Below are 25,398 nucleotides of genomic sequence, written 5' to 3'. Positions count from 1 at the left end.
CCCACAAACATACCATACATAAATTATATAGGCCTGGGGGAGATGTTTCAATTCCCCCATGCCTGACAACAAAGGTGGGTTTTGAGAAGTTTACGAAAGGTTGACGTCATAGCGAGAACGGCTGGAAAATAGCGGTCTCCACTGAGATCCACGAAATCCAGCCGGTAATTGCTATCGGTAATTATGTGAATAGAACTGTTGTAGATGAGATTCAATATATAACTGCATATTTGCCCCCTCCCCCCCCCAAAATATCCAATACTGCTGTTTTTTTAACCATGAAAGACACAATTTCTAAAAAAAGGGGAAATAATAATAAAAAGAACCTTCGTGGTCCAGAAAAAGAAACTAGAAACTTCAGAATTTCCATAATCCAATTTATATAATAATCCGTTAATTATAATTTTTGCCCAGAAACTGTTTAATGCAATACAGTAATTCATTATTGATAAAGGGAGAAAAACTCAATAGGATAATAAAAATAACATATTTAATTAAATTTGCGGTGTTGACCTCAGCCTTCCATCCTTCCGAGTTGGGTAAAATAAGGACCCGGATTGTGGGGGCAATATGCTGGCTCTGTTAAAAAGTGCTATTGCTAACATGTTGTGAACTGCCCTGAGTCTAAGAAGGGTGGCATAAAAATTGAATAAATAAATAAATAAATAAATAAATAAATAAATAAATAAATAAGGTGAAGATATTTGGCCCTCCGATATGTGAGTGTGGGTTTTAGCATCCCTTAAAAAGTAATAAACATAAAATTTATCAGTGTTGCCCTTGTACTTGGAAACAATTGTGGAAATGAGAACATGCTTTGGGGATCATAAAAAGGATGAGCAAGAGATTCTACCTTGCTGGATCCACAAGGGCAAAGTGTCTATAAATATGATATCCTATGAAATCTTTCCACCCATGCAGCATCAAAGTGGGCTCCAAATTGTATCATGATTTGTGCTTTTGTGTTTGTTTAAAAAAATCTAAGATTACAAGTGAAATATAAGGCGATTTCCTAGTTTTCATCAAATTAGTTGGATAAAATTTGTGATCAGCTTGAAGAGTGATACATCAGCATCAAAACAGAAAATGGAGGCTAAAGACTGAAGCTACTGCAAATACAAAATGATGAGATGTTTAGCTGATGAAACAAACTACTCTATGTTTTAAGGAAACAATAGAGTTCCTCCTTTCCCCTGCCTACCACATGGGAAAACCCCCCCACTTAAGTCAATGTTATTAATATGTAATACATCTACATCAGTTGAAAAATAAAAACTTAAGTATGAAGCACATTCTACAGCTGCTATGTGTATTTTTCCAATACTACTTTATATAAACAAACTACTGTGGGTTTCAAAATTCTATTAGATTCTACGGTTCCCAAATAGTTTTGAAGAAAAGTTCCTCTTTTAAAACAGAATCTCCTTTAAATAGCTTGCTGCATAATCTTGAATTTCCTCAGTTCCTAGTTTTCTCTAGAGACAGATGTTTGAAAATAAATCTGTAGTCATAACATGAGTGGAAGTGATAAAACACAATTTTATTTACTGACTGGCTAAATTCAATTAGGAAAAACAAAACAAAACAAGAGGTGGAACCACTTATAAATGGACCACAGATACATCCAGTCCAAAGAAATAATCTGTATTGCAAAAGGAGGGGGTAATATTTTAAAAGAAAATAAAGATATCTAAAAATGCATCTGGCTAACCATGCATCAATCTTAATCAACTGAATAAAACCTGATTCTAGCAAAAATACAGGAAGAGCATCTTACACTTCTGCATAATGAAATGTTATAATACATAAAATTTTTAAAAGTTAAAAATAGTTTCAAACTTCCAAGGACACTATTATATTTGAAAGTCATAGAATCTTGAATTACTACCTCCCAAGCCACCACTTTTAACTCTATTTCACAACTAACTAGTTTCCTTCTCTAATCAAGCTTATCACATTATTATTATTTATTAGATTTGTATGCCGCCCCTCACTGAAGACTGGGGATGCTCTCTTGTTTTATTAAAATAATAATAAAGTTGAATCTGGTTACATTTTTAGCAAAGCAGCAAAACAATGAAGAGCTTTGGATTTGATCTCCAAAAATTCCATTGCTCATGGGAGTGCAAGAAAAAGACAAAATGCTTTGAGAAGCTGGAGACAGGTATTATATTTGTGCTCTTCAGGTTCTGAAGCATATTTTGGAGATAAAACCAGAAGCCCTTTAAAGCAGTAACAATGCAAATCTCTACATCAATGCATTTCTTCATTTCTAAAATCCTGTCATAAAAATGCAGCACTATATAATTACAAATGTTACTATTCCTGATATTGTTCAAATTATTAACTTGATTTTGACATAAATCCCAAGATTCTTTCTTCCTTTCTAAAAAATTTTTTGTAGCACTTCATCATTCAATTTTATGTAAATAAACTTACTTATACTCATTTTACTATTACATCTTAAACATCAAAGCAGTTTTTTAATATACAAAGGGGGATACAGTACTTAAATATAAATTTTCTCTTCTTGAAGACGACTGTAATGTAAGAGCACTGAATATTTAAATATTTAAACTGCTTATGAAGTTCAGTCTTACTAACAACTGAAACAATATCAATATTGTTAATGAACTTATATTATAAACAATATGAACTTATATTAAAGCAATGATTAAACCTAGCCTGTAACTTTATACTATTTTACAAAATATTAACAATAAAAGCTTATTTCACCTTAAAGAGAATCTTCAGAGAGATTTGGTAGATAATACAGGGGGAAAATAAAAGTCTCTAGACTACTATTCGTATACTAAAAACACAAAAACACACATCTAGTTGATCTTCATAGTACTAAACAGAAGCAATGCAAAAACAAATTAAAAAACAGCATCTTTACATGCAGTATTTTTTTCTTTTTCTTCTAAGTTAAGAACACCACATTTCCATATTCTGCCTGTGATCACTCTAAGATTCAGCAATTAAAAGAAAATTCTAGTAAACCAGATAATATTGCTGGATATGATAAAACCAAACCTATGTATTACAGTCAAACCATCAGTATTATTTCAGTTTTCTCCACTATATTTTTCTTTTCCTTTAAAAGACTACAAAATTAAAATCAACTGGCACTTTGGTGGATAAGGTTATATTTCTCTGTCATCAGTTGCTGTTTACAGTCCATTTAACTTTCAGCGGTTTCAAGCTGTCATCCCTCATCCCCCACTGTTGATTCAAACAGTGAATTCAGTGAATTCAAACTGAGGATTCAAAATACTTTTTAGAATATAAAGAACTAGAGAAAATCACAAAATACAAAGACCTGTAACTGGAACAAAAGAAAGCAAAGATAGTTTCAATGGTAATAGGGTATCATCCCAAAACATTTGGATCACCACTTGAACACCATCAGCAGTGACACAATCATAGTCAATAAAAGCAGCTTTATTTGGAACAACTTAAATATGCAACGGAGAGGGACGGCATACAAATCTAATAAATAATAATAATAATAACATCTTTAATACTTTTAAACAACATCTGTTTATATCAGACCTTTAGGAGGGATTTAACAGGCAGACAAAAATGTATTTCTATCCAAAATACTGTCAAATAAAATGGTCCATAAATAGGCATATTCATTGTAAAAAGTCAGCAAAAAAACATTATATCCTTAAGCATTGTGAAAATTATCTTAAATTCTGTAGCTAGGAACAAGATTCATAATTCTTTGTTTTGTTTAGACGTCTAATGATTATCCCACAGTTCCAGGAATAACATAAAGAAACATTTTGAGAGTATCAACATATCTTAATATGTCTAATTCTTGTTAAAACGATCCTAGAAAAGCCAGCATGCATTGGAGAATATTAAACTTTAGGATGAATCATTCAAAGGGAATGAGACGGAAAATGTTAATAACCCAAAAGGGAACAGGACAAGAACAATTTAAAAAAAACAACGACGAAAATAGCCAGTTGAAAAAACAAATGATTATAACTGAAAATGCCAGGCAAGAAGCATTAGAAGTGACAATATATAATATCAATACCTATCATAGAAACTTTAGGGGAGGAAAATGGCTATGATGTAGTTCCTCTGTAAGTCAAAATGTGCATAGATTTTTTTTTAAAAAAACCCTAAACTTGAAATCTTAAAAGAAGCAGTTTTTGATATACAGTGCAATGATAAATACTAGTCCTCAAAGGCAATAAAAGCACCAGAAGTGTGTTAAAGACCGTAAAACCATGAGCTGATCTTAACATGAAAATTATTAGGAAAACATCCAAAGAAGAAGCATAAAAGTTATAAAAGAATTCAAATTAACATTTTGACTGGAGTACAGAAAAAAGGGAGCTAGCATACACCATAAACAATTATGCCAACAAAAAGATCACAGAACTAAAGATAAAAAAGCTCTTCTGCTTATTTCATTGTCACACTTTCTAATCATCCAAAGCAAAACAAATTTAGTGCTTGGACATCTATTTTGAAAAAAAGGAAACTTGTAAAAAAATGAGGAAACTGATACGTATAAAATAATAGAACACAGCTTCAGATCTGAGCCTCAAAACGTTTGATTGCTACTGTGAATGGCAGCTAAGAGGTATGTTTTGTATGTTCCAGTTGCCATCAAGTGACTTTGCTCAACCCAGATCTAGTTAACTTGAAATAGATAGTAAACAGCAGTGATGGAATGCAATTGTCAGCAATTTGTGATTTTTTCCCACAGTAATATGATGATAGAAGGAAGTGAAGAGAAAGAGAGGGGGGGGAGAGAGGGAGAGAGAGAGAATATGAATGAGAGAGATAGATCCATGTTTAGTGGATATCCAAACAATTTGGATATTAATCCATATTTAAAGCAAATACTATAATTACAATTTCAACAATAGAGTCCAACAAAAACCAAATTATACTATTACAAAAACTAGTAATATATTTCAGTATTTGGCACTAAACTCATCAACTGAATTATATAGCTACTGTAAGAAGAAGATAAAGAGAAACCATTTTTAAATGGATATAGGACATGAATCTATATTACTATTCCTGCCTGTTGAGAAAACTGTTGGTTTTTATCAAATCATCTCTTTAACAGAAAAACATTGATGGCACTGACAACAAGAAATTCCAAGTCTCACTATTCTAGTATGATGGAGGGAGAATATCTTTTGCTAGCCGATACCCCTGCTTCACTATAAAACTATGTGGTGGGGCTTGATAAATTGATGCTTAAAGCTTGAAAATTAATCAGTGGTTAAAAAAGGGACTGTATTATTTCATTAGAGATGGTAGGCTAAGTTTCTGTTACAGATGGAAGACATTATTTGCATAGCAGACTTTCAATTCTTCCCTCAGATGAATTGCTCAGGACCTCCCTATAAACAACATTCCTGGTTTTTATCTCTGGTTGGATGGCTGGAGGATAACTAGGCTGTCAGGTGAATTGACCCTGGAGCATGCCACATAGAAATGGCCATGGAAGGCAGCCACCCTCACTTGTGTTTTCCTGATCACATCTGTAAATCTTTTCCTGCATTTTTTGCCTCTTTTCCCATTAACCCATGTTACAGTAGAAGGAAGAGATTTGTCTGAACTGAGGAGGAAATAAGGAGGGAAAGGTCTCTGCCTACAGCATCCATTGGATCTGGCTAGCATCCTGTTAGTGTGGGAGAGTTGAGGGGTGTTTGAAAACTCAACCAGTATTTGTTGTGTGAACAAGAAGGAAACAGGAAGGAATCTGTGCATGGCTTAGCTCAACTGTTCTGTAGTAAAGCTGCTTGCTGCTGTGAAAGCAACAGCAAAACTGAAACTCCTTTGCTTGTGTTTTGCATTTGGATTAGATTTCTTTTCAGGTGGAGAGGGGGGGAGTAGAACTCCTTAGTATCCGAGCTTGTAAATAATAATATAATAAATACTCATGCTCCGATGTAATTATGAAATATCCTTTCTCAGTGAGCACCTAGAAGCCGAGAGGAACATATATGGCAAATTTCAAGTTTGTAGACTTTATGGTTCTGAAGATTTAATGATTAATGTGTTGAGTGGTTTCCCTTTTATATATACTGTATAGATTAAAATATGATGTCCTTATTTTTCATAATCAATCCATTACATTATTTATTTTTGCTGTCAATCAAATGCCAAAGTACAGACTATTATTACAGGATTTGTTACATAATATTTATAAAGCAGAACTGCTATATTTCATCTCCTCTAATATCTACAGATTACCTTTAAAGCTTCTATGACAAGATCTCTGGCTTCTAATTCACCTTCAAGGATACTAAAAAGTGTCAATAATTCAACTTTGTTGAGTTTTTCGAGATTCATCTTGAATACCTGAAAAAAAAAAGATTGCAAGTTTAGTCAAACAGTATTTGTATAGTCAAACCTATTGTAAAAATGCAATACAATACCATATAATTGCAACAATGACATTTTAATGTTTTCTTAGTACTTCTCCTTTTCATGACCGCTATAACTACTTGGGGGAACAAAATTAATAATTCACCTTTTCTCATGGGCTCACAAAATGATGTATGTATGCTTTACTTTGTTTGGATAGAACACATGCATTCATTTGGAAGTCAACATTAAAAACAGTTGCCCATTGCACATTCTGGAAACAGGAAGATGATCTTCCTGTTTCCAGCGTGTGCATGTGCTCCGGCCAGCTGATCTGATTTCTAGCACTCACGTGCACACAAAGACCAGTGTGTCAAAAGGGGGGTTCCGAGCAATCGCTTGCCAAGGGAACAAAGCAAGGTAAACTAGGCTTCCCTTTCTCTCTACCTGAGTGGGGGTTTTTTGCGGCCCCAGGTTGTCAGAGAACTGGTGGATGAGCAGCCACTGAGAGTGGATTATGGATTATGTTTACGGCTAAGAACTGAAAAGCCTGTTTGATAAACATTTTAGGTACAAACAGGTAAACTTTTTAATTTTCTGTTATCATTCATTGTGTCATTTGTTCTTTATTCCTCCCTGTGATTTTTCAGGTCTGTTTCGGGAAATAGCCAGCAGTGAAACCAAACCATAAATCTAAGCCGCTGGAGACAGACTGCACATCTATGCAACCTTTGAATTAGTGATTGTTCTCAAAGAAACCAAACACTACTTCATAAATAATCTGAACACAGGCTAAATGATACAATGTAGAAATACCGAAACTTTCCACAAATAACAAGCTGATGCTAAAATGAAGAACTGTTTGAATTTTCTGCTAGTATGAGATTTTTATTTTTGTCTGTTTATTCTAAGTATAGAAGTTGAACAGAATAAATTGTTATGATTTAAACAATAACATAGCATGAAATAGTATGCTAGGGGAGGGAGGGAGGGAAGAGAAAGAGAGAGAAACCTTAACTCTAAACGCAAATTGAATGAAACTGCAGTAATTTTGTGGAATGACCTGTTTTATTCTCTCCAAATATCTAGTTATTCACATTCCTCATAAATCTGTGCTATTTTTTGCTGATTTACCTTTCTTCCATGTGTTTCGTGACAGCAAAAAGATACAGTTATTTTCAAGTATTCATAAACAAAAAAGCTTTGCCAAATTTCTCCCCATCTGATGCTAACACAGTATCTTTATGGAAAATCTTATCAGCCTAATTTATTACATAATATGAGTAGATACCAACTGTATGTAAATCTGTATAATGTATTGTTGGTATAAGGCTAGTGTAATAATTCCTTTCAATCTAAACATTAATTTCACTTCTTACATGCCATCCCATTAAATCAAATCTTGATAACATTAGTTTTACATTATATCAATGATTCTAGATTTGAAACCTTTTATTTTGAGAATCAAGATTGCCTTTCAATGGCTTTTAGTATCCCATACTGTACTGTATATAAATCTGCTTTTTATCTATACTGACAGAACATTCTTATTCTCCACTTTGAAATATACTTTTGGCAATAGACAAAGGTATCTTTATTATGAAAATCTATTTCTAACAGGCTGGGAAAAAACCATATAGGAATTGAATCTACAGTTATTTCATATGCATACACCCTTTAACATTACATCTGAAACCTGTAACTAAATTTGACAAACTAAACTGCTCCTTTTGGAAATCCCCTTTACAGCCAGTGTGAGACAGGACAGAAGGAAACAACATTGAAAGCTGAAACACACATGAAAAAATGACACATTCAGGATTATTTAGTGAGGATCTTAATACTAAAAATAACACTGTTCTGTTAAGGTAGCACTAAATAAATTCTTGAATTAAAGATTATGTCTTGTATAAAACAAATCATTGTATCCATTTGAAGCCCCTGTGCATGTCTATAGATACAGGCAAGTAATAATTTCAGCAGTATTTGCCAAAAATCAGACATTAGACAGGGTCCATTCCACTATCCCATGAGTTATAAAATGCATGATTAAATAAAGTATTGGGGAGAATTGATTCTGACAGACTGTACACGAAAACACATTTACATACTCCTATGATTTTATAGCATAACAGCATGAACCTATTAAAAAAAACAGTGGCATTTCTCAAATCTTGAACATTGATCATACAGTCCAAAAAGAAATCCAAAGCAGTCATCTCATAAACTAGTTAAAAATGAAATAAATACAAAGACATTACTGTACTTCCTAGATCCAGATTGTTTCCCCGGAATCAAATTGACCAATTTGTTATATAAATACTACCTTTCTCCTTCCTATGAATAGGTACCTCCAATCTATCTTCTGACGTTAGTCAGTTGCATCCATCTACACATCACTGTTTAATTTTCGCCTTTACTAACTTGCCCTCAATAAATAATATATACATCTCCATTTCCGGAGGCATCTTAAAAACTTGCCCAACCACAACAATTCCTCCCGATCCAAGAGAGATGTAATTTTGCAGCATCCCTAGGTCTTATAACGCGAGGGAGTACCAGGAGTAAACAGGTTTAGCAGCATTTCCCTAATTTGATTTCCAGAAGGAATTGTGCAAGTAGCCAAGGCAAGCCCTAAGAAATTAAATCTACTTCAATCCCCGCCCTGCTCGCCCAAACTATTAAGATTCTCACGGCCACTTTCACATCTTTCTACGCTAGATGAGTCCCATTGGGATTAGGTGGCATAGAAGTCGAATGAACTGTATAGATTAGTACACTTAGTCTCAAATTAATTGGATTTAGATGGTTATATTGTATTGTTCTTCTTTTTATGTTTTAAGATACAAAAAGATATTGATAAAATTGAACGGGTCCAAAGATGGGCTACAAAAATGGTGGAAGGTCTTAAGCATAAAAGTTATCAGGAAAGACTTCATGAACTCAATCTGTATAGTCTGGAGGACAGAAGGGAAAGGGTCGAACATGATTGAAACATTTAAATATGTTGAAGGGTTAAATAAGGTTCAGGAGGCAAGTGTTTTTAATAGGAAAGTGAACACAAGAACAAGGGGGCACAATCTGAGGTTAGTTGGGGGAAAGATCAGAAACTTTAGAACTATGACACCTCAAACATGATTTAAGTATTGCCCACAAGATCATATGCTGCAACGTCCTGCCTGACAAAGACTACGTCATCTTCAACCATCACAACACAAGAGCACACAACACATTCAAGCTTAATATGAACCGCTCCAAACTTGACTGTAAAAAATATGACTTTAGTAATTGAGTTGTCGAAGTGTGGAACTCACTACCAGACTCCGTAGTATCATCCCCTAACCCCAAACACTTTACCCTAGACTATTTACGGTTGACTTCACTAGGTTCCTAAGAGGTCGGTAAAGGGTGTACATAAGTGCACCAGAGTGCCTACTCATCCCTGTCCTATAGTCTCTCCTATATCTCATATATTTTCCCTTCTATCCCTATATCTTTTCTGATATTCTCTCATAGTTATATTTTATTCCTATATTGTCTCTTCTATTCTTTCTTTAATACATTCTACTAGAGTATATCCTCTATAACCTTCATTGTGTATTAGCCGAAACAAACAAACAAATAAAATAAAACATGAGAAAATCTTATTTTACTGGAAGAGTAGTAAAGAAGAGTTAGAACAAACTTCCAGCAGACATGATTGGTCAATCCACAGTAACTGAATTTAAACATGCCTGGGATAAACATGTATCCATCCTAAGATAAAATACAATAAATAGTATAAGGGCAGACTAGATGGACCCTGAGGTCTTTTTCTGACATTAATCTTCTATGTTTCTATGTAAGCCACCCCGAGTCTTTGGAAAGGGGTGGCATATAAATCCAGATAGATGGATGGATGGACAGATGGATAGATAAGGACCCAGATTTTTTGGGGGGGGGCAATATGCTTACCCTCTGTAAAGAAAGCATTGTCCCTGTCCTTTTGCCCTATTACCCTTTTTATCATTTCTTTATACTTTGTTATGTTAATATAAACTATAACTGTACTTGTTTGACAAAACAAAGAAAGAAAGAAAGAAAGATAGATAGATAGATAAATCTAAAAGTTATTGCTATATAGATGATCGATCTGACCGCCCGGTTAACTTAAAAACGCTCGGGTGGTTGGTTTTAATTTCTAAGCATCAGATTTCGGAGCCCCGTTTCTTATTAACAACAGCGGGAAGCTGGGAAGCGCCCCCCCCCCTTTTAAAAAAGCAACAACAAAACGAACGAATTTCACTTACCGTCGCCCGCGAGCCCGTACACACTTCCTTTGAAGCGTCTTTAGTCAAGTCCCACCCGGACCCTCCCGCCCGCCCAGCCCGGGGCCTCGACCCCCCCATCGCCTCCACCCCTAACGCATCAGCCTCCCTGACACTGACTCCAGCTCCCGGTGCTGCGACGGCGGCTACCGCCACAATGGTCCGCCGGCGGTCCCTCCCTCGCGCCCCACGGCTCTCTCGGGCAGAGGGGCCCTAACGCCAACGGGCCTCCAGGTGGCTCCTGTCTTTCCTCCCTCCCTCCCCCTTGCCGGTTCCCAAAGGCGCAGGAGCGCGCGGGGATGCTCCAGCGCGCCATTCCCCCCCGCCCCCGCCCGAAGCTGCCCGATCGGCTCCGATCAGGCGCCGACCAACCTACCAGGAGCTCGGCCAAACGCCCGCCAGCAGCCGTCGTCCTCGCCGCCGCCACCGCCTTCGTCGCAGCTCAAGCCAACGTCCCCGCTCGGCCCCACTCTCCATCCAGCCTTCTCGAGCGCTCCGAGATTGACGTCTCCCGTCCGCCAACCGATGTCCGGCGAGGCCCAGGCGTTTGGCCAATCGGCAAACGAAGGGGCGGGGACAAGAAAATAATCGGGCCCTTCGACTTTTTTTTTTTTTTTTAGCCAATCGGAAACCGAGACCGGTGGTTTGTTCGAAGAGGGGTGTGTACGCCGGGTCTCCGAACGGGCTTGCGAGAAAAAGGAAAAAAAGCCACAACCCCTTTTGTTCGCCGTGGTTGAAGTGGTGGATAGAGCGGAGTTCTGATTGAGACGTCATTTCCGGAGAAAGTCGCCCCCCCCGTCCCCCCCCCCTCCGTGCAACTGAATTTAGACGAAGCGGGTTTGGGCTTTTTTTCAGACGTTAGATCGGACATTTTCCTTAGAGGTTTTTGTTTTTGTTTCGAAATTTTGCCGTCGAGATAAATGCCCATGAAGCGGGATGTTGTCGCGCTTTGGAGTATTGCAACTTTTTATTCCTTTTGTTGACACTTCTGAGCTGCTTGGTGGGAGCTCGCTTGTAAGACTCCTAATAAAAGTGGCTCCAGTTTATTTTGGGGGCAAATTGTTTTAAACGTGGAGTTTTTAAAAAATGTGTGTGTATGTTTGTCTGTATCAATATATCTAGTTCATGTATTTTAACGGTCTTATTAATAGAATAGAATAGAATTTTATTGCCCAAGTGTGATTGGACACACAAGGAATTTGTCTTGGTGCATATTCTCCCAGCGTACATAAAAGAAAAAGATACATTTGTCAAGAATCATGAGGTACAACACTTAATGATTGTCATAGGGGTCAACTAAGCAATGAAGAAACAATCAATATTAATAAAAATCTTAAGCATACAAGCAACAAGTTACAGTCATACAGTCCTAAGTGGGAGGAAAAGAAAGCTGGGAAGCAGAGCTAGGGTGTCCCCACGCGCGCGCGCGTTGCTGGGGAAAGCGCGCGCGCTTGGGGACACCCCACCTCCGCTTCCCAGCTGGGAAGCGGAGCTAGGGTGTCCCCAAGCGCGCGCGCACCCCAGGCGCGAGCAACGGGGTGGGCGGGCGAAGGGCGGGCGGCAGTGGAAGTAAAAACACCATCTGCGCACGCGCAGATGGTGTTTTTACTTCCGCACCGCTACTTCGCGAAAAATCGATCATCGCTTGGGGTCCTGGAACGGAACCCTCGCGATGATCGAGGGACCACTATATTCCTCTTTTAGAATACCATATATTAATACCTTCATGACTGCTTCCTCCAGCTGCAATATAAATTAACCAGGAAACCAGTTGATGTGGAAAAATCCCACAAGCTCAGCAAGGTGCCTAACTGCCTCTCCTTTTGGCCATCCAGTTAATTATATTGCAGCTTTCAATAATTCTTAGTGGGCGGGCTCTGTTTCTGGGAGGAACAAAGGAAAAGATATAAAGGTAATCACTTGATAACTAATTCTGTTTGAAATATTTGATCCCTCTACTTATGGTCTTGAATAAACATTGCCTCTGCTCCAAGCAACTTGCCTGTATATTCTTTGGATGATCCAATCTGGTTCTGAACTCAGGACTTTCATCTTACACTAGCTGTTGCAATTTATAAACTAAGATTTATTATTACTATAAATACATTAAATAATTTATAAAATTATTACTACTATTATTATTATAAGTAAACTTTTTTTAAAAGGCATGGGAGTTAGTTACTTGAGGGATCACCTCTCCCCAGTTTTATCTACCCATTCTAGCAGGTCCAACCTAAGTAATATATTGCAGTCCCAACAGTCAGGAAGTGTCATCTGGTGAGACACAGAAAATGGGCTTTTTTTTTTGCTATGTCACCTACACTGAGAGCTTCATCCCCGGAGATTAGATTGACCTTAATTCTGTTTTCTTTTTGCAAGGCCCAGACATTGGGACCCAGGAATGTGATAGAACTAGTGTAATTATTCTACTAAAATTATTTTGATGAATGGGATTACAGTAGTCCCTCGCTATACCACGCTTCACCTACTGCGGCTTCACTTCATCGCGGGTTTTAATGAGAAAAATCATTCGCGGATCTTCGCTGGTTCGCGGGTTTCTGAGGAAGTCAATCGGCAGGTTTTTCAAAAAAGATATATCTAAAATTGTAAATACTGTATTTAAATACTGTATCTAAAATAAATACTGTGTGGGAAGGGTTTATAAACACTTAAAAGAATGAAAAATTACCAAACAATTACAATATAAATACTTAAATAAGTACTATCAGTCGATAAATTCCCCATCGCGGATTTCACCTATCGCGGCCCGGGTCTGGAACGTAACACCAGCGATAGGTGAGGGACTACTGTACCTTGATTGTGAGTTTTACGTTTTAAAATCTTTTTATATGCTTATATATTGGTTTCTTTGGTTTTTAAATTGTTGTAGTGTTCCTGTGTGCTGTTTTAATGAGATAGATGGCTATATAAATTTGGAAAAAAAGAAAGGAAAGAAAAAGAAAGAAAGAAAGAAGAGAAAATCCAACTAGAAGTTGAAGGTTTACATAACATGTAATCCTTCACCCACACACAGCAAATGGGTGTTGAAATTAGAAAATTTCCAGGATGTGTAGAAGCCATTGTCAAAATAAACCATAACTTAGTATTGAAACATGAATCTACTCATATGCTGTGTATGGTAATAGGGTCACAGGTGTCAAATATTTTTGTTATCCAATAGCATGCACATTTGCAGCCATTGGTAATTGAATCAGAATGAAACCAGTGATGTCATAGTGATATCAAGATGTCATAGTGATATCATGTCAGGGGTGTCAAACTGGAGGGCTGTGGGCTGGATATGTCATGGGTAGGCCACACCCAACCCAGCCCCACAAAGGGAAAAAAAACATGAAATGTCATGTGATGGCAATGTGACGCCACGAGTTTGACACCTGTGTGATACCTGATTTACCTATAACAATACGGTTTGCTAAGAGTACGGTAGTATAGTTGAAGTGAGATCTTTCTCAGGCATATCTGTAGCTGTCAGGAGCTTTCTAGTTTATGATATTCGAGCCCTTGGACAACAGTATGACTGGTATATCTTGTTAGACAACATATACTGTTCATATTTCAGACATTTGTATGTTTTTCTCCTGTCCTCTTGAATATTGAATTATGGGTGGAGATAACATTCTTCATAAACAATATTTATGTTTATTTGTTTTTCTTCTGTTCATCTCTTTCCAATTCCTGGGGACTCCCTGGAAAAGTCCCTGCAATTTTCTTGCAAAGTTTTTTCCCTCATAAATTGTTTGTTGTTGCCATTTATTTGATTAGCTAGAAGTGTTCAAATGATTAATGTCTGGCTATAGCAGTGATGGCAAACCTACGGCATGGCCCTAGCTCAGCTCCAGTACTCATGTGCGCACTGGCCAGTTGATTTTTGGCTCATACAGACGCTCTGGGACGGCGTTTTCAGCTTCCAGAGGACCTCTGGGGAAATGGGGGAGGGCATTTTTGCCCTCCCCTGGCTCCAGGGAAGCCTCTGGAGCCTGAGAAGGGTGAAGAACGGGCCTGCTGGGCCCACCAAAAGTTTGGAAATGGGCTATTTCTGGTCTCTGGAGGTCCTCCGGAGGGGCAGGGGAGGCAATTTTTGCCCTCCCCAGGCACTGAATTATGGGTGTGGGCACTCGCACAGGCACGATAGTGTGTGCATACACGCTTTCGGCACCGGAAGGGAAAAACAGTTTGCCATGACTGGGCTATAGGCTGTAGAAAAGTGTGCAACCTGACTTAATTCTTGTTATGGCTTCTGAGAAAACAAACTTATTTGCAGAATGCAATTAAAAATATTACTGCCTCTGTAGCTGAGATAGAAAGGTTAGAGATTTAGATAGAAAGGTTGGAGGTTTACATAACATGTAATTCTTCACCCACACACAGCAAATGGATGTTGAAATTAGAAATTTTCCAGAATGTGTAGAAGTATGACTTCATATTCTGAAGACACTGCTGTTGTCCAAATGATAAAAATAAAACAATGCTTCTTAAATAGTTTTATATGAATTTCTGGTTTAATGGCTGCTAGCAATGTATTCCTTAAATGGCCTATTTACTTAATTTTTTTCAAGTGATAAAAACTAGTTCATAAGCATGTCATTGGTGGGAATATAAACTTTAATTACATTTTTAATCAAGTTTAAAGAGCCTTAATTTCTATAAAGATACTGCTGAGGTTTAAGGTAAAAACAATTCCAAGGCACCTTAATCATGGATGAGAAATGTGTCTAGAAGAAATAACATTCTCTGGATAGTGTTATGTAGTATGCCCAACATTTGTCTTGCATAAGAAGCTGTTTTATTCTGTGTTGGACACTGTTTTTGGAGCATTAGTGATGGTTCAAATATTATTGCATCATTTTTTTCCTAATCTGACCTGAAATGTCAAAATCTGAATAAATGTACTGTACCTTTCTACCGAACTACCACTTTTCCAAATTATAGAAGTTTGCCTTGTTACTTATATATTTGGGTTGTATCTAAATAGAAACTGAAATTCTATATAAACATATGTAGAAATAAAATATTCTTAATATCATCACAACATAATCCCACCATTGCCAGTCTAAAGCCTGGGTGAGATAGGAGGGCAGGCATTGGACTCTGTGACAAATCAGGCAAGATTTCAGTGTCACATCATTAAGCATCAAACTCAATAGAACACTCGAAATGCAGACATGCGAAATGCTGCAGACCGGACAAAGTGGTGAATGAGATGCTAAACTGTGGATACTACTGTTTGGTGAAAATAATGCAAAAAATAAGAATACCATAATAAAATAGAAAATACAATATAGGAATAGGAATAGAATAGAATTCTTTATTGGCCAAGTGTAATTGGACACATAAGAAATTTATCTTTCATGCACATGCTATCAATGTACATAAAAAGACAAAATACCCCATAGGTACATATAAGCAATCAGGAAACAATATAAATTGTAAGGATACAAGCAACAAGTTACAGTCATAAGTGGGAGGAGATGGCTAATAGAAACAATGAGAAAACTAATAGTAATGCAGCCTTAGTGAGTAGTTTGACAGTGGTGAGAGAATTATTTGTTTAGCAGAGTGATGGCATCTATGATTGTTCCTATAAAAGGAACAAAATTAACATTGCCTTGCATATAATTTGTGTAAATATATATAAATATTTAAAATTTGTGCAAATACTCTGCAAATTATGTAAATCAAGCAAAGAGTGTTGGCTGGTGGGGAATAGAAGCATGGTTTTTTCCTCAGGGTCACATGCTCCAGAGAACATCCTTCCTTTGGATATTAGAATGCCCCACCCCAATTAGCCTTTTGTAAGGATCTAAAAACCTAGCTATGTTCCTAATGCTTGGGCATTGAATGTGTTAAGGGTCCCATTTCCTGATTGTATTGCTAACTGGGCAAGTATCTTGGTTGCTATGAATATTTATTGTGGATGTTTTTATTGTTTTAAAATGGTTTTAGTATTTTTCATTTTCATTTCATTTTATTTCATTTTATTTTTTATTATTTATTTAGTATTTAATGTATTTTTTTAACAGCGTCATTGACTGAGATGGGTGGCTATAGAAATTGAATGAATGAATGAATAAATATACATATTTAGTGTAATTTATACTGAAATACATTTTACTATATGAGGACTATCAACAGGTGATCTCTGTATTCCATTTATTATCCACCTGCTAATGGTTGAAGGGCTACTTCAAATTTTATGCCATTCTCCCTCAATCTTTTATTAATCTTTGAAGTAGAATTGTAATGAACAAATGTGCAATGCTTCAAAGAGGACATATACTTTGTGAAACAATCCATCCCTCATAGTCAGGTAATATAAAAATTAAGTTTAAAATGTAACTAGTTTTATACCAGATATAAATAGTACTTTCAAAGTACATAACGAACTCACTGGGATCAGCCACTAAGCCCACATGTGCCACTTGTTACAGAGTGAGCATATTGTTTACCATTTAAATGATCTTGCCAATAATTTAATAGGGTATATTCCAAACTCTCTCTTTTCAATGTTTCATCCTTTGCGATTACACTTTTCTGATGATAGATGATGAAATTAGAAAGGTGTAGGTGTTCAATTTCTTGGAATCACTCAGTTCAATTATTTAATCAGTCAACTTGTCTTACCTGAAAGGATACTTTAAAAAGACATGCATTTGAATTTGACATGAGCTTTATAATATAAAAACACAATGATTATCATTATGTCACAATGTGAAAGATACTCTTTTAAGATGCCTGTTTTAAGATGTGAAGGGCTCAACTTCAGATGAAGTAAACACTTAAATCACAGGTGGTCATATACATATATCATAATTTTCAGTATGTTTACTGGATTAAATCTAATTTCTGGACTGGCCTTCCTTTCATGTTATAAGCATATGCATGGGAGTAAATTACATAGCAATTAGAGTTGCTGATTCCTTAGTTGATTCCTTCCTTCCTGAAGAGGGGTACATGCATAGTTTCTTTTTATTAAATGAAATCCTCAAACCTATCAGTTTCAAAAGCTTTTGTGGTAATATGCCGTCAGGCTGACAAAGTGTGGTTTAAACAAATCTACCTTTCTTCTCAAATGTCAGGAAAATACATACTTGTAGTTATTTGCCAAGCAGACAGCTTATAGATGATTGACCCCCAAAGTATTAATAATAGTAAAAATAAAAGGAACAATGTCACCGATGTATATGGTGATCATGTAAAGAACAAAAGAAAGAAAGAAAAATCAGCCAGAATTCTCAGCAGATTCAGTTTTTTGTAGTTACGAGGATGTTAACGTATATTCCTGTAATAATCTGCCAAGGAGGCAAAATGGGTCAGTGTATTGATAATATCTGTTCTGTCATAGAAATTGTAGCATCTGTACCAGAAATTGATTTTTAATGCAATTTCTATCCAAACCTGAAACTGAAGATTCATAATTGTTAAAGCAGCTGAGTACCTTAAATTGTGAGGAGTGCATACCCTGCAATTATTCCAGTTTTTATTTCATTTGAAAGGAGTTCAATGAAATCTCATTGATAGTTTACAACATTTGCAATCAATCATGGATGCATAAAGGGTACATAGCACTGGTACATTCTAACAGTCCAACAAATTATCTGAAGGCAACTAAACTCATATGAAATCTTCGAAGGGGTGTCCTGAGATACTCCAACAATCTCTAACCATCATTCCTAAATGACAGAGGATTCCTCTGTTTATTGCATCTTCATCCACATCTCATAAGGGAGAAGAAACATCCTAACCATTGTACTAAGTATCTTATTGACAAGGTTAGTCTATTTTTGGAATAAATATTTATTACGTATTGCTTGACAATTAAAAATAATAATCTGAGAGGTGTGTATTATTACGTAGACAATATCCAATGATAAAATCCCCAATAAATATTCATATATATATATTTTTAAAAAACACCAGTTGGGCAATGTAACAAATCTCACATAGCTATTTGGAAGATCAGTCTATTGCTGATTCTTTTTACAACTGATTCTTGAATTATCTACAAATAACTCCAAATGGCAAGCATATCCAATACTAACATGCTATCTCTTACAAAATAATATAAGAATCATATTAAATAGAAATTGTAGCAAATTACTTCAATTTGGTCAGGACTTGATCTGTCAGCAAGAAGCCACAATTTAGCTAAATTTTGGCGGTCTGTAACTGGAATTCTGAAAGAATCAAGATCTGCATTTGCTACATAATTTCATTTGTGGATTGGGAAAATTATCACAATTTGTATCTGTTCAGAAACAGTTACTAAATAGTGATTTTCTAGGAGGTATATGCCACCATATATCTCCTAGTAACAAGAAAGCCTCTTGTGATGGATGATTTTCTACTGTTTAAGCTATTTAAAAGATACTCTGACTGATGTTCTCCCTCTTTTGGTGGAGTTATTTACACATACAAACAATCTCTGTTACACCCCAGTTAAGGGAAAGAGGTCAACTATAGTTCCTACATATAAAAAAGGGAATAAAAGAATTCTAGTAATTACAGGCTTATTAGTCTAATATGTATCATGGCTAAAATACAGGCCAGAACTGGGTAAGTGCAAAATGCATTTTAGTACAAGCAACCTGGGTCCAGATAGCCAGAATCTATTATTTTCCACCTTTTTTCTTCTGAATCCATCTGTTTTCTTCTGAATCAACTAATTACTAAATATGTCAGCAAAGGGAAGCAATTGTATTCTGCTTTTATAAATCATAGTGCAGTATTTTGAATTAGTTAACCAGATAATAGTATGTTAGAAATTGACTACTGGTATCTGTCTGCTTAATTCTATTTGCCTTCATTCATGTATTCTTAATACATGCACTGATCAAAGCTCTTTACTTAAATATTTGCTTCAGAGTGCATTCTGGGGTCAGTGGAGCCATGACAAGTAGGATTAATACTTACAAATGTTTAAGACAGGTGCATATTTGCATTTATGCTATTTCATTTGCAGTTCAATGCCTTTCCAGGACTGATGACGGATCTTGAAGTACATATGCCTAAGGCATTCAACATGCATTGCAATGCTTTGCTACAGTATACTTTTATTTATATACTTATCAAATTATGGAATAGAATTATTAGTGGAGAATTGATTCTATGAAAACTGATAGATACCCAAAATCGTAATGGATAGAGCAGACTAAATTTAAGTTAGAGGTCTCTTGGATTGTATAAGTTATACATCATTTTTAGGAGTTGTCTCCTTGTCTCTTGCTGAACTGTCTCTACTGAACAAGTGAAAAGACTTCTGCACAAAGAATATTCCTAGTATAACAGCTCATACTTTCTTTCCTTCATCTCTGGCTCATAATGTAAGTAATATTTGTGTCAGAGGGTTGAATTGGCTTCCTGTCATGCTAATCAATAAGTTTATTTTTTTTCTTTTGATTGCATTCATCTTGCCTTTACAACTTTAGGCTGCAATTAGTTACTTAGCATGGGTGTGCACATGTGTGTATGTGATTATCTATCTATCTATCCAGAGGTGGGCTGCTAAGGTGGAATGGTGACGTGTGCTTGCCCCGGTGGCTCTGAGGGCCAGCAGAGTCCAGCGCAATTATGCTACTGCACCTGGTATCCATCCATCCATCTATCCATCCATCCACCCACCCACCCACCCACCCACCCACCTACCTACCTACCTACCTACCTACTTATCCACCCTAAATCAGAGTACTCAGAAGAATAGGAGATTGTAAAGGTCCAAATTCAGAATGATAACTGATCCCAGGAATGCATTGAAAACTTCGCTAGGCTCCTTGAGAAACAAAAGTGGCGATGACCTTAACAGAGCCATGCTCAGACTGATCTATGCGAGAGCAACTACCCATGGCTGGTTCCTCTGTTAGGAACAACCACTTTGACCTTGCCCCCATTATTCCCAGGGACATTATTCCTGTGCACTTCCTGAACCTGGTCATTTTGATCTCAGATTGACTTATTCTTTGCTGAGATATGAATCCTAGATTGTTTCTGGACTATTCTACTTGTATGCTGTTTTGACTTTGGACTAAGGTTGTTCAGGTAAAACTTTGCATTCCAGTTGTAAGTATTGCTGGCGTATGTGTGTGTTTGCACATGTTTGGCTACCCTTCACTATTTGCAACTTGAAATAAGCTACTAGTAACTCAATTCTGCAATCATGTTTAGCCCAAAACAGAACAATAATCTTTGAAGTGAATGAAAGAAGGAAGAGTGAAGAAGAAGTAGGAGTTGGGTAGCTTAGATCAGTGTTTCTCAACCTTGGCAACTTGAAGATATTTGGACTTCAACTCCCAGAATTCCCCAGCCAGCATTTGCTGGCTGGGGAATTCTGGGAGTTGAAGTCCAGATATCTTCAAGTTGCCAAGGTTGGGAAACACTGACTTAGATCCTTTATTATGAAAGATAGTCCTCTGTATGAAGGATTGACCAAGCCAAGTCCAATTTATTATTCAATATAAGAAACAAAACCAGGGGGCTGTTAATAGATTGATCAAAACTAAACAATGTCATTTGGCGGGTCCCAGGGGAAGAGCCTTCTCTGTGGCGGCCCTGACCCTCTGGAACCAGCTCCCCCCTGAGATTAGAACTGCCCCCACCCTCATTGCCTTCCGCAAACTCCTTAAAACCCACCTCTGCCGTCAGGCATGGGGGAACTCTAATATCTTCCCCAGGCCTATACTGTTTATGTATGGTATGTTGTGTGCATGTTTTTTTTAAACTATGGGTTTTTAGCTTTCTAATTATTGAATTTATATTATATATTGTTTTCTGTTACTGTTCTGAGCCGCCCCGAGTCTGCGGAGAGGGGCGGCATACAAATTTAATAAATAAATAAATAAATAAATAAATAAATAAATAAATAAATAAATAAATTAAACAAACAAACAAACAAACAAACAAATAAATAAATAAATAAATAAAAAGGCAAACAAATATTTTCCATTAGAGGTAATAGAGATTCCTACTTAAATTACTTCTATACGTTAGTTTTATAATCTAAGCAGGTTTTTTTGCCCACATCTTTTTAGAATGTTGCATTGGTGTTTTTTTTTACAAGTGGATTCATAAATGATTGTGCCCAGTTAAAACATGATACAACTTGATACATTTTCAGCAACTAATGAACAATGCAAAACATTCAGGTTCAGTGCCATGAGAACTCTTCCTTCAGCATTGCATATTTTTAAACAGGCTTTTTTTCTTAAATAAGGAAGTCATAAATTGAAGTGGAGGCAGATAGGGAGGAGTTTAATCCTTTAGTCCCATCACCACTTCTCCCTTTGACTCACTGACAAGTTGTTTTTGCTGGTAGCTATTTCCCTCTCCTTCCCAAAAAGTTACTGGAGAAGATAACAGAGGTTCAGGACACTAATCAGCAAAGTAGGCAGGAAGGCTGTGAAGCATACCATCTAAAAATAGAGCCTAGTGTTTAAAATCTAACCTATCACTGGTTGTACCAATGGGATTTCAGTAAGAGAAGCTAAAGACTGAACCAGTATCCACAAAGACTGAAGAGTTGTTGGGAAGTTTTTGAACTTCCTTTACTCTATATTTATTGAATGTTTGCCTGTTGCTAGACACATTTGTTTAATGTTGTTCAAGCTGACCATTGATAATAATCTGTGACTCATGTATTTGGGTGTTTCCATGACCACACCTCCTCATTGTCAAGTAAGAACCACACCAGAGAGACTCTTACGAATATGCTGTTTTATCCCTTCGTTACAAAATCTTTTAGCTGTACTGGCTTATTCTACACATTGGCAATTTGTCCTTACTTCAACTTACTTTCTTGAAACTGAATGCCAGCTGATACCAGTTAGTTTTTAAGATGTGTATAATTGATAAAGTATCTAATAAGCATTAATTAATAGTCTTGTTTTTGCTATTCTTCCATGAATGTCAAACCAACATGTACAGATCACTTAATATATCATAATGTGGGGGGATACAAAGGTACTGACTTATCCAAGTTTTATTTATTTATTTGTTTTGTCAAGTACAGTACATATTGGAGGTATGTAAAGATATAATAATATTTATATAGATGATACTAGTAAAAATAAAAAAATAAGAAAAACATTAGATATAATAGTATTCATATACATGTTACTAGTAAAAATATATAAAGAAACATTAGGACAGGGGACGGAAGGCAAGCTGGTGCACTTATGCATGCCCCTTACTGACCTCTTAGGAATTGGGAGTGGTCAACAGTGGATAGTCTAAGGGTAAAGATATGGGGGTTAGGAGATGATACTACAGAGTCTGGTACTGAGTTCTATGCATCAACTACTCAGTTACTAAAGTCGTATTTCCTGCAGTTGAGTTTGGAGTGGTTTACATTAAGTTTGTATCTGTTGGGTGCTGTGTGTTGTTCACCTGATAAATCCTAAACTTGATTGAGGAGTGGAAGCAGTATCTCCATACTGCCAATTTAATGTTTAAGCTTTAATACTGCAGATGTGAAATGTAATGTTTCTTTCATTCAATAATAGTGATAGTGCCTGGAATAAAATCACACTTATTGCTCTTGCATTTGATATCTATTCTTTTTCATATTAAAAAAGATCCTAACCAGCAAATTTTACTGCATTTATGGGATCGTTATAAAAGGGGTCTTTCCTTAATGTGCTTTATCGCCAGAGAGCATCATTTCTTGGAACAAATGATGAAATAAATAGTAATTCTCATGAACATTCAGTGTTTCAAAGCTTTGTACTGAAGCTTCTCTAACAAATAATTAGATATGGCAAAAAATAAGTTTTTTCTTTTTCTCAAGATTAAATGGATATTTCTCACATGTGCCCTTTCCTTTAAACATAATTAGTTACTCCCAAAGAAATGCCAATAAAAATATTAATGTGAATTGATCTGATTGTTATGCTAGTTCCAATCATGTTTTAGGGTTGTTACAAGCTACATACTTCTTTAAAAAAACAAAAGAATTTAGAATTGTTGATGTGATGTATACCTCCGCCCTGTGTCCAAAACCTTGTACTGCATCACAAAGCTATGTCATTTGTGCCTATGGAAACGCAAGTTAAATAGCAATAGCACTTAGACTTATATGGATTCTATTTGTGTATGCTGTATGGCTTGTTTGGATGTCTACTTCAGCAGCAAAGAGATGAATAGAAAGAAAATTAGAATGGAAAAACAAACGTTTTTTTAGTTAGACTAAAATAATTAAAGCAATTATGATTACAAAGAGACATTCAATAAAAAGTAACAAACAAAACAAAAATTAGTTGCTTTGTGCACGAAATAAAAATGTATTTTCTCTAACAATTTTATAAGGCACTGAAACTATGAGCTAGTATGAAGAATCCCAAAGTTTGCTCAATTCTGTGTAGTGCAGTGACATCCTAAAATATCCTCTTTTTTAAATGAATGAGAGCTGATGGTTCACACCTGAAGTTCATTTATTTCTGTTATTTTCAATGCAGAGCAACATATTTAAATATAAATCATAAGCAATGATGAAAGAAAAAAACTTCTTCCATTGTCGCCAACCTTGCAGTACCCAAGGTTTAAAAAAGAAATAATCATATCAAAATGTAAGTTGGGGTGGGGGAGGAAGTGAAATAATTATGCTGGTTTTGAGAACACTGTTCAAGCATTTGCTATTGAAAAGGTGCTGAATCAGAAACTAGATCCACCTTCAGGATACAGTGGTACCTGTCCTTAAGAACTTAATTCATTCTGTGACCAGGTTCTGAAGTAGAAAAGTTTGTAAGAAGAAGCAATTTTGCCCATAGGAATCAATGTAAAAGCAAATAATGTGTGTGACTGAGGAAACCACAGGGAGGGTGGAGGCCCTGTTTCCTCCCAGGAGGCTTCTCCCCTCCTTTTCTGGCCCTGTTTCTTCCCAGGAGATTCCTAGAGAGGCCACACAGAGGCTTCTCCCTGCCTTTTCCGGTTACAGTTTCAGAGGTTTGGGTTTGTAAGTGGAAAATGGTTCTTGAGAAGAGGCAAAAAAATCTTGAATATCGGTTCTTATCTAGAAAAGTTCCTAAGTAGAGGCATTCTTAGGTAGAGATACCAATGTACTTGTATTTATAAAACTGTGAGTTTAGACCTTCCTGCATGAACTTAGAAAATCTCCAGGATGAATCTTTGCATATTAGTCTGGATGCAAAATGCCCAGTTCTTGGCAGGATTCAATGTTCACTCAACCCAAAATATGGGTTGAGCTGAGCAATGAATAAAGTATTGGTGTTACTTCTGGTAGAGACAATCAAGATAATTATGTTTATCAAAAAAAGAATTGTGTTAGTCCAACTTTACTTAAGCATTACCACCTAAAAGCTGATCGTTTTTTTGTCTTCAACCATTAAAGATCCATGTAATAACTGAAAAATTCTGATAACCTGTGGGGTTATTTTGTAGCAGACATTTAGAAATTCAATTTCAGACTAAAATGTCACTATTTTAATTGTCATTGGATTTTTTTAATGTGCATATCCTTGTGTGTTTACATGTGCATAACAGAGATACAAATTTATTTGAGCTGTTAAATCCTTTCAGTAACACCAGCACCCAGTGTCCTTGGTTAGATATCAAATTATCCTGATTACTGTGCTACTTTGTTCTTCCTGCAGTTCTTCTTCCTTTCTATTTATGCACAAGAAACTCTGAAAAGATTTCACATCTTTGCAGCACAAATGTCTGTATATAAAATTAAAGATTTACTTCAACTGTTATTCAACAAGTGTACCCTCTG

The 25,398-nt window shown here is 36.3% G+C and overlaps 1 protein-coding gene across 3 annotated transcripts in view; it reads right to left on the bottom strand.

Annotated features, from left to right (window-relative positions):
* The window catches only part of CTTNBP2NL (CTTNBP2 N-terminal like), a 29,936-nt gene extending 18,790 nt beyond the window's left edge, over positions 1 to 11,146 (bottom strand). For 2 of the 3 annotated variants that reach the window (XM_070745620.1, XM_070745618.1), the window contains exons 1-2: positions 11,035 to 11,146; positions 6,238 to 6,345 (exon numbers count right to left, since the gene is read on the bottom strand). In XM_070745620.1, the coding sequence (XP_070601721.1) occupies positions 6,238 to 6,336 (99 nt within the window). In that variant the 5' untranslated portion in view covers positions 6,337 to 6,345; positions 11,035 to 11,146. Of the gene's footprint in view, positions 1 to 6,237; positions 6,346 to 10,640; positions 10,686 to 11,034 lie in introns of those variants that run through there. The other variant, XM_070745619.1, reaches the window with a different exon arrangement.
* Positions 11,147 to 25,398: the final 14,252 nt, after the last annotated feature.

This window comes from Erythrolamprus reginae, chromosome 3 (genome assembly GCF_031021105.1).
Source record: "Erythrolamprus reginae isolate rEryReg1 chromosome 3, rEryReg1.hap1, whole genome shotgun sequence".
Lineage (NCBI taxonomy): Eukaryota > Metazoa > Chordata > Lepidosauria > Squamata > Dipsadidae > Erythrolamprus > Erythrolamprus reginae.
Note: the sequence above shows the minus strand (reverse complement) of the source record. Positions and strands in the feature narration are given on the sequence as shown.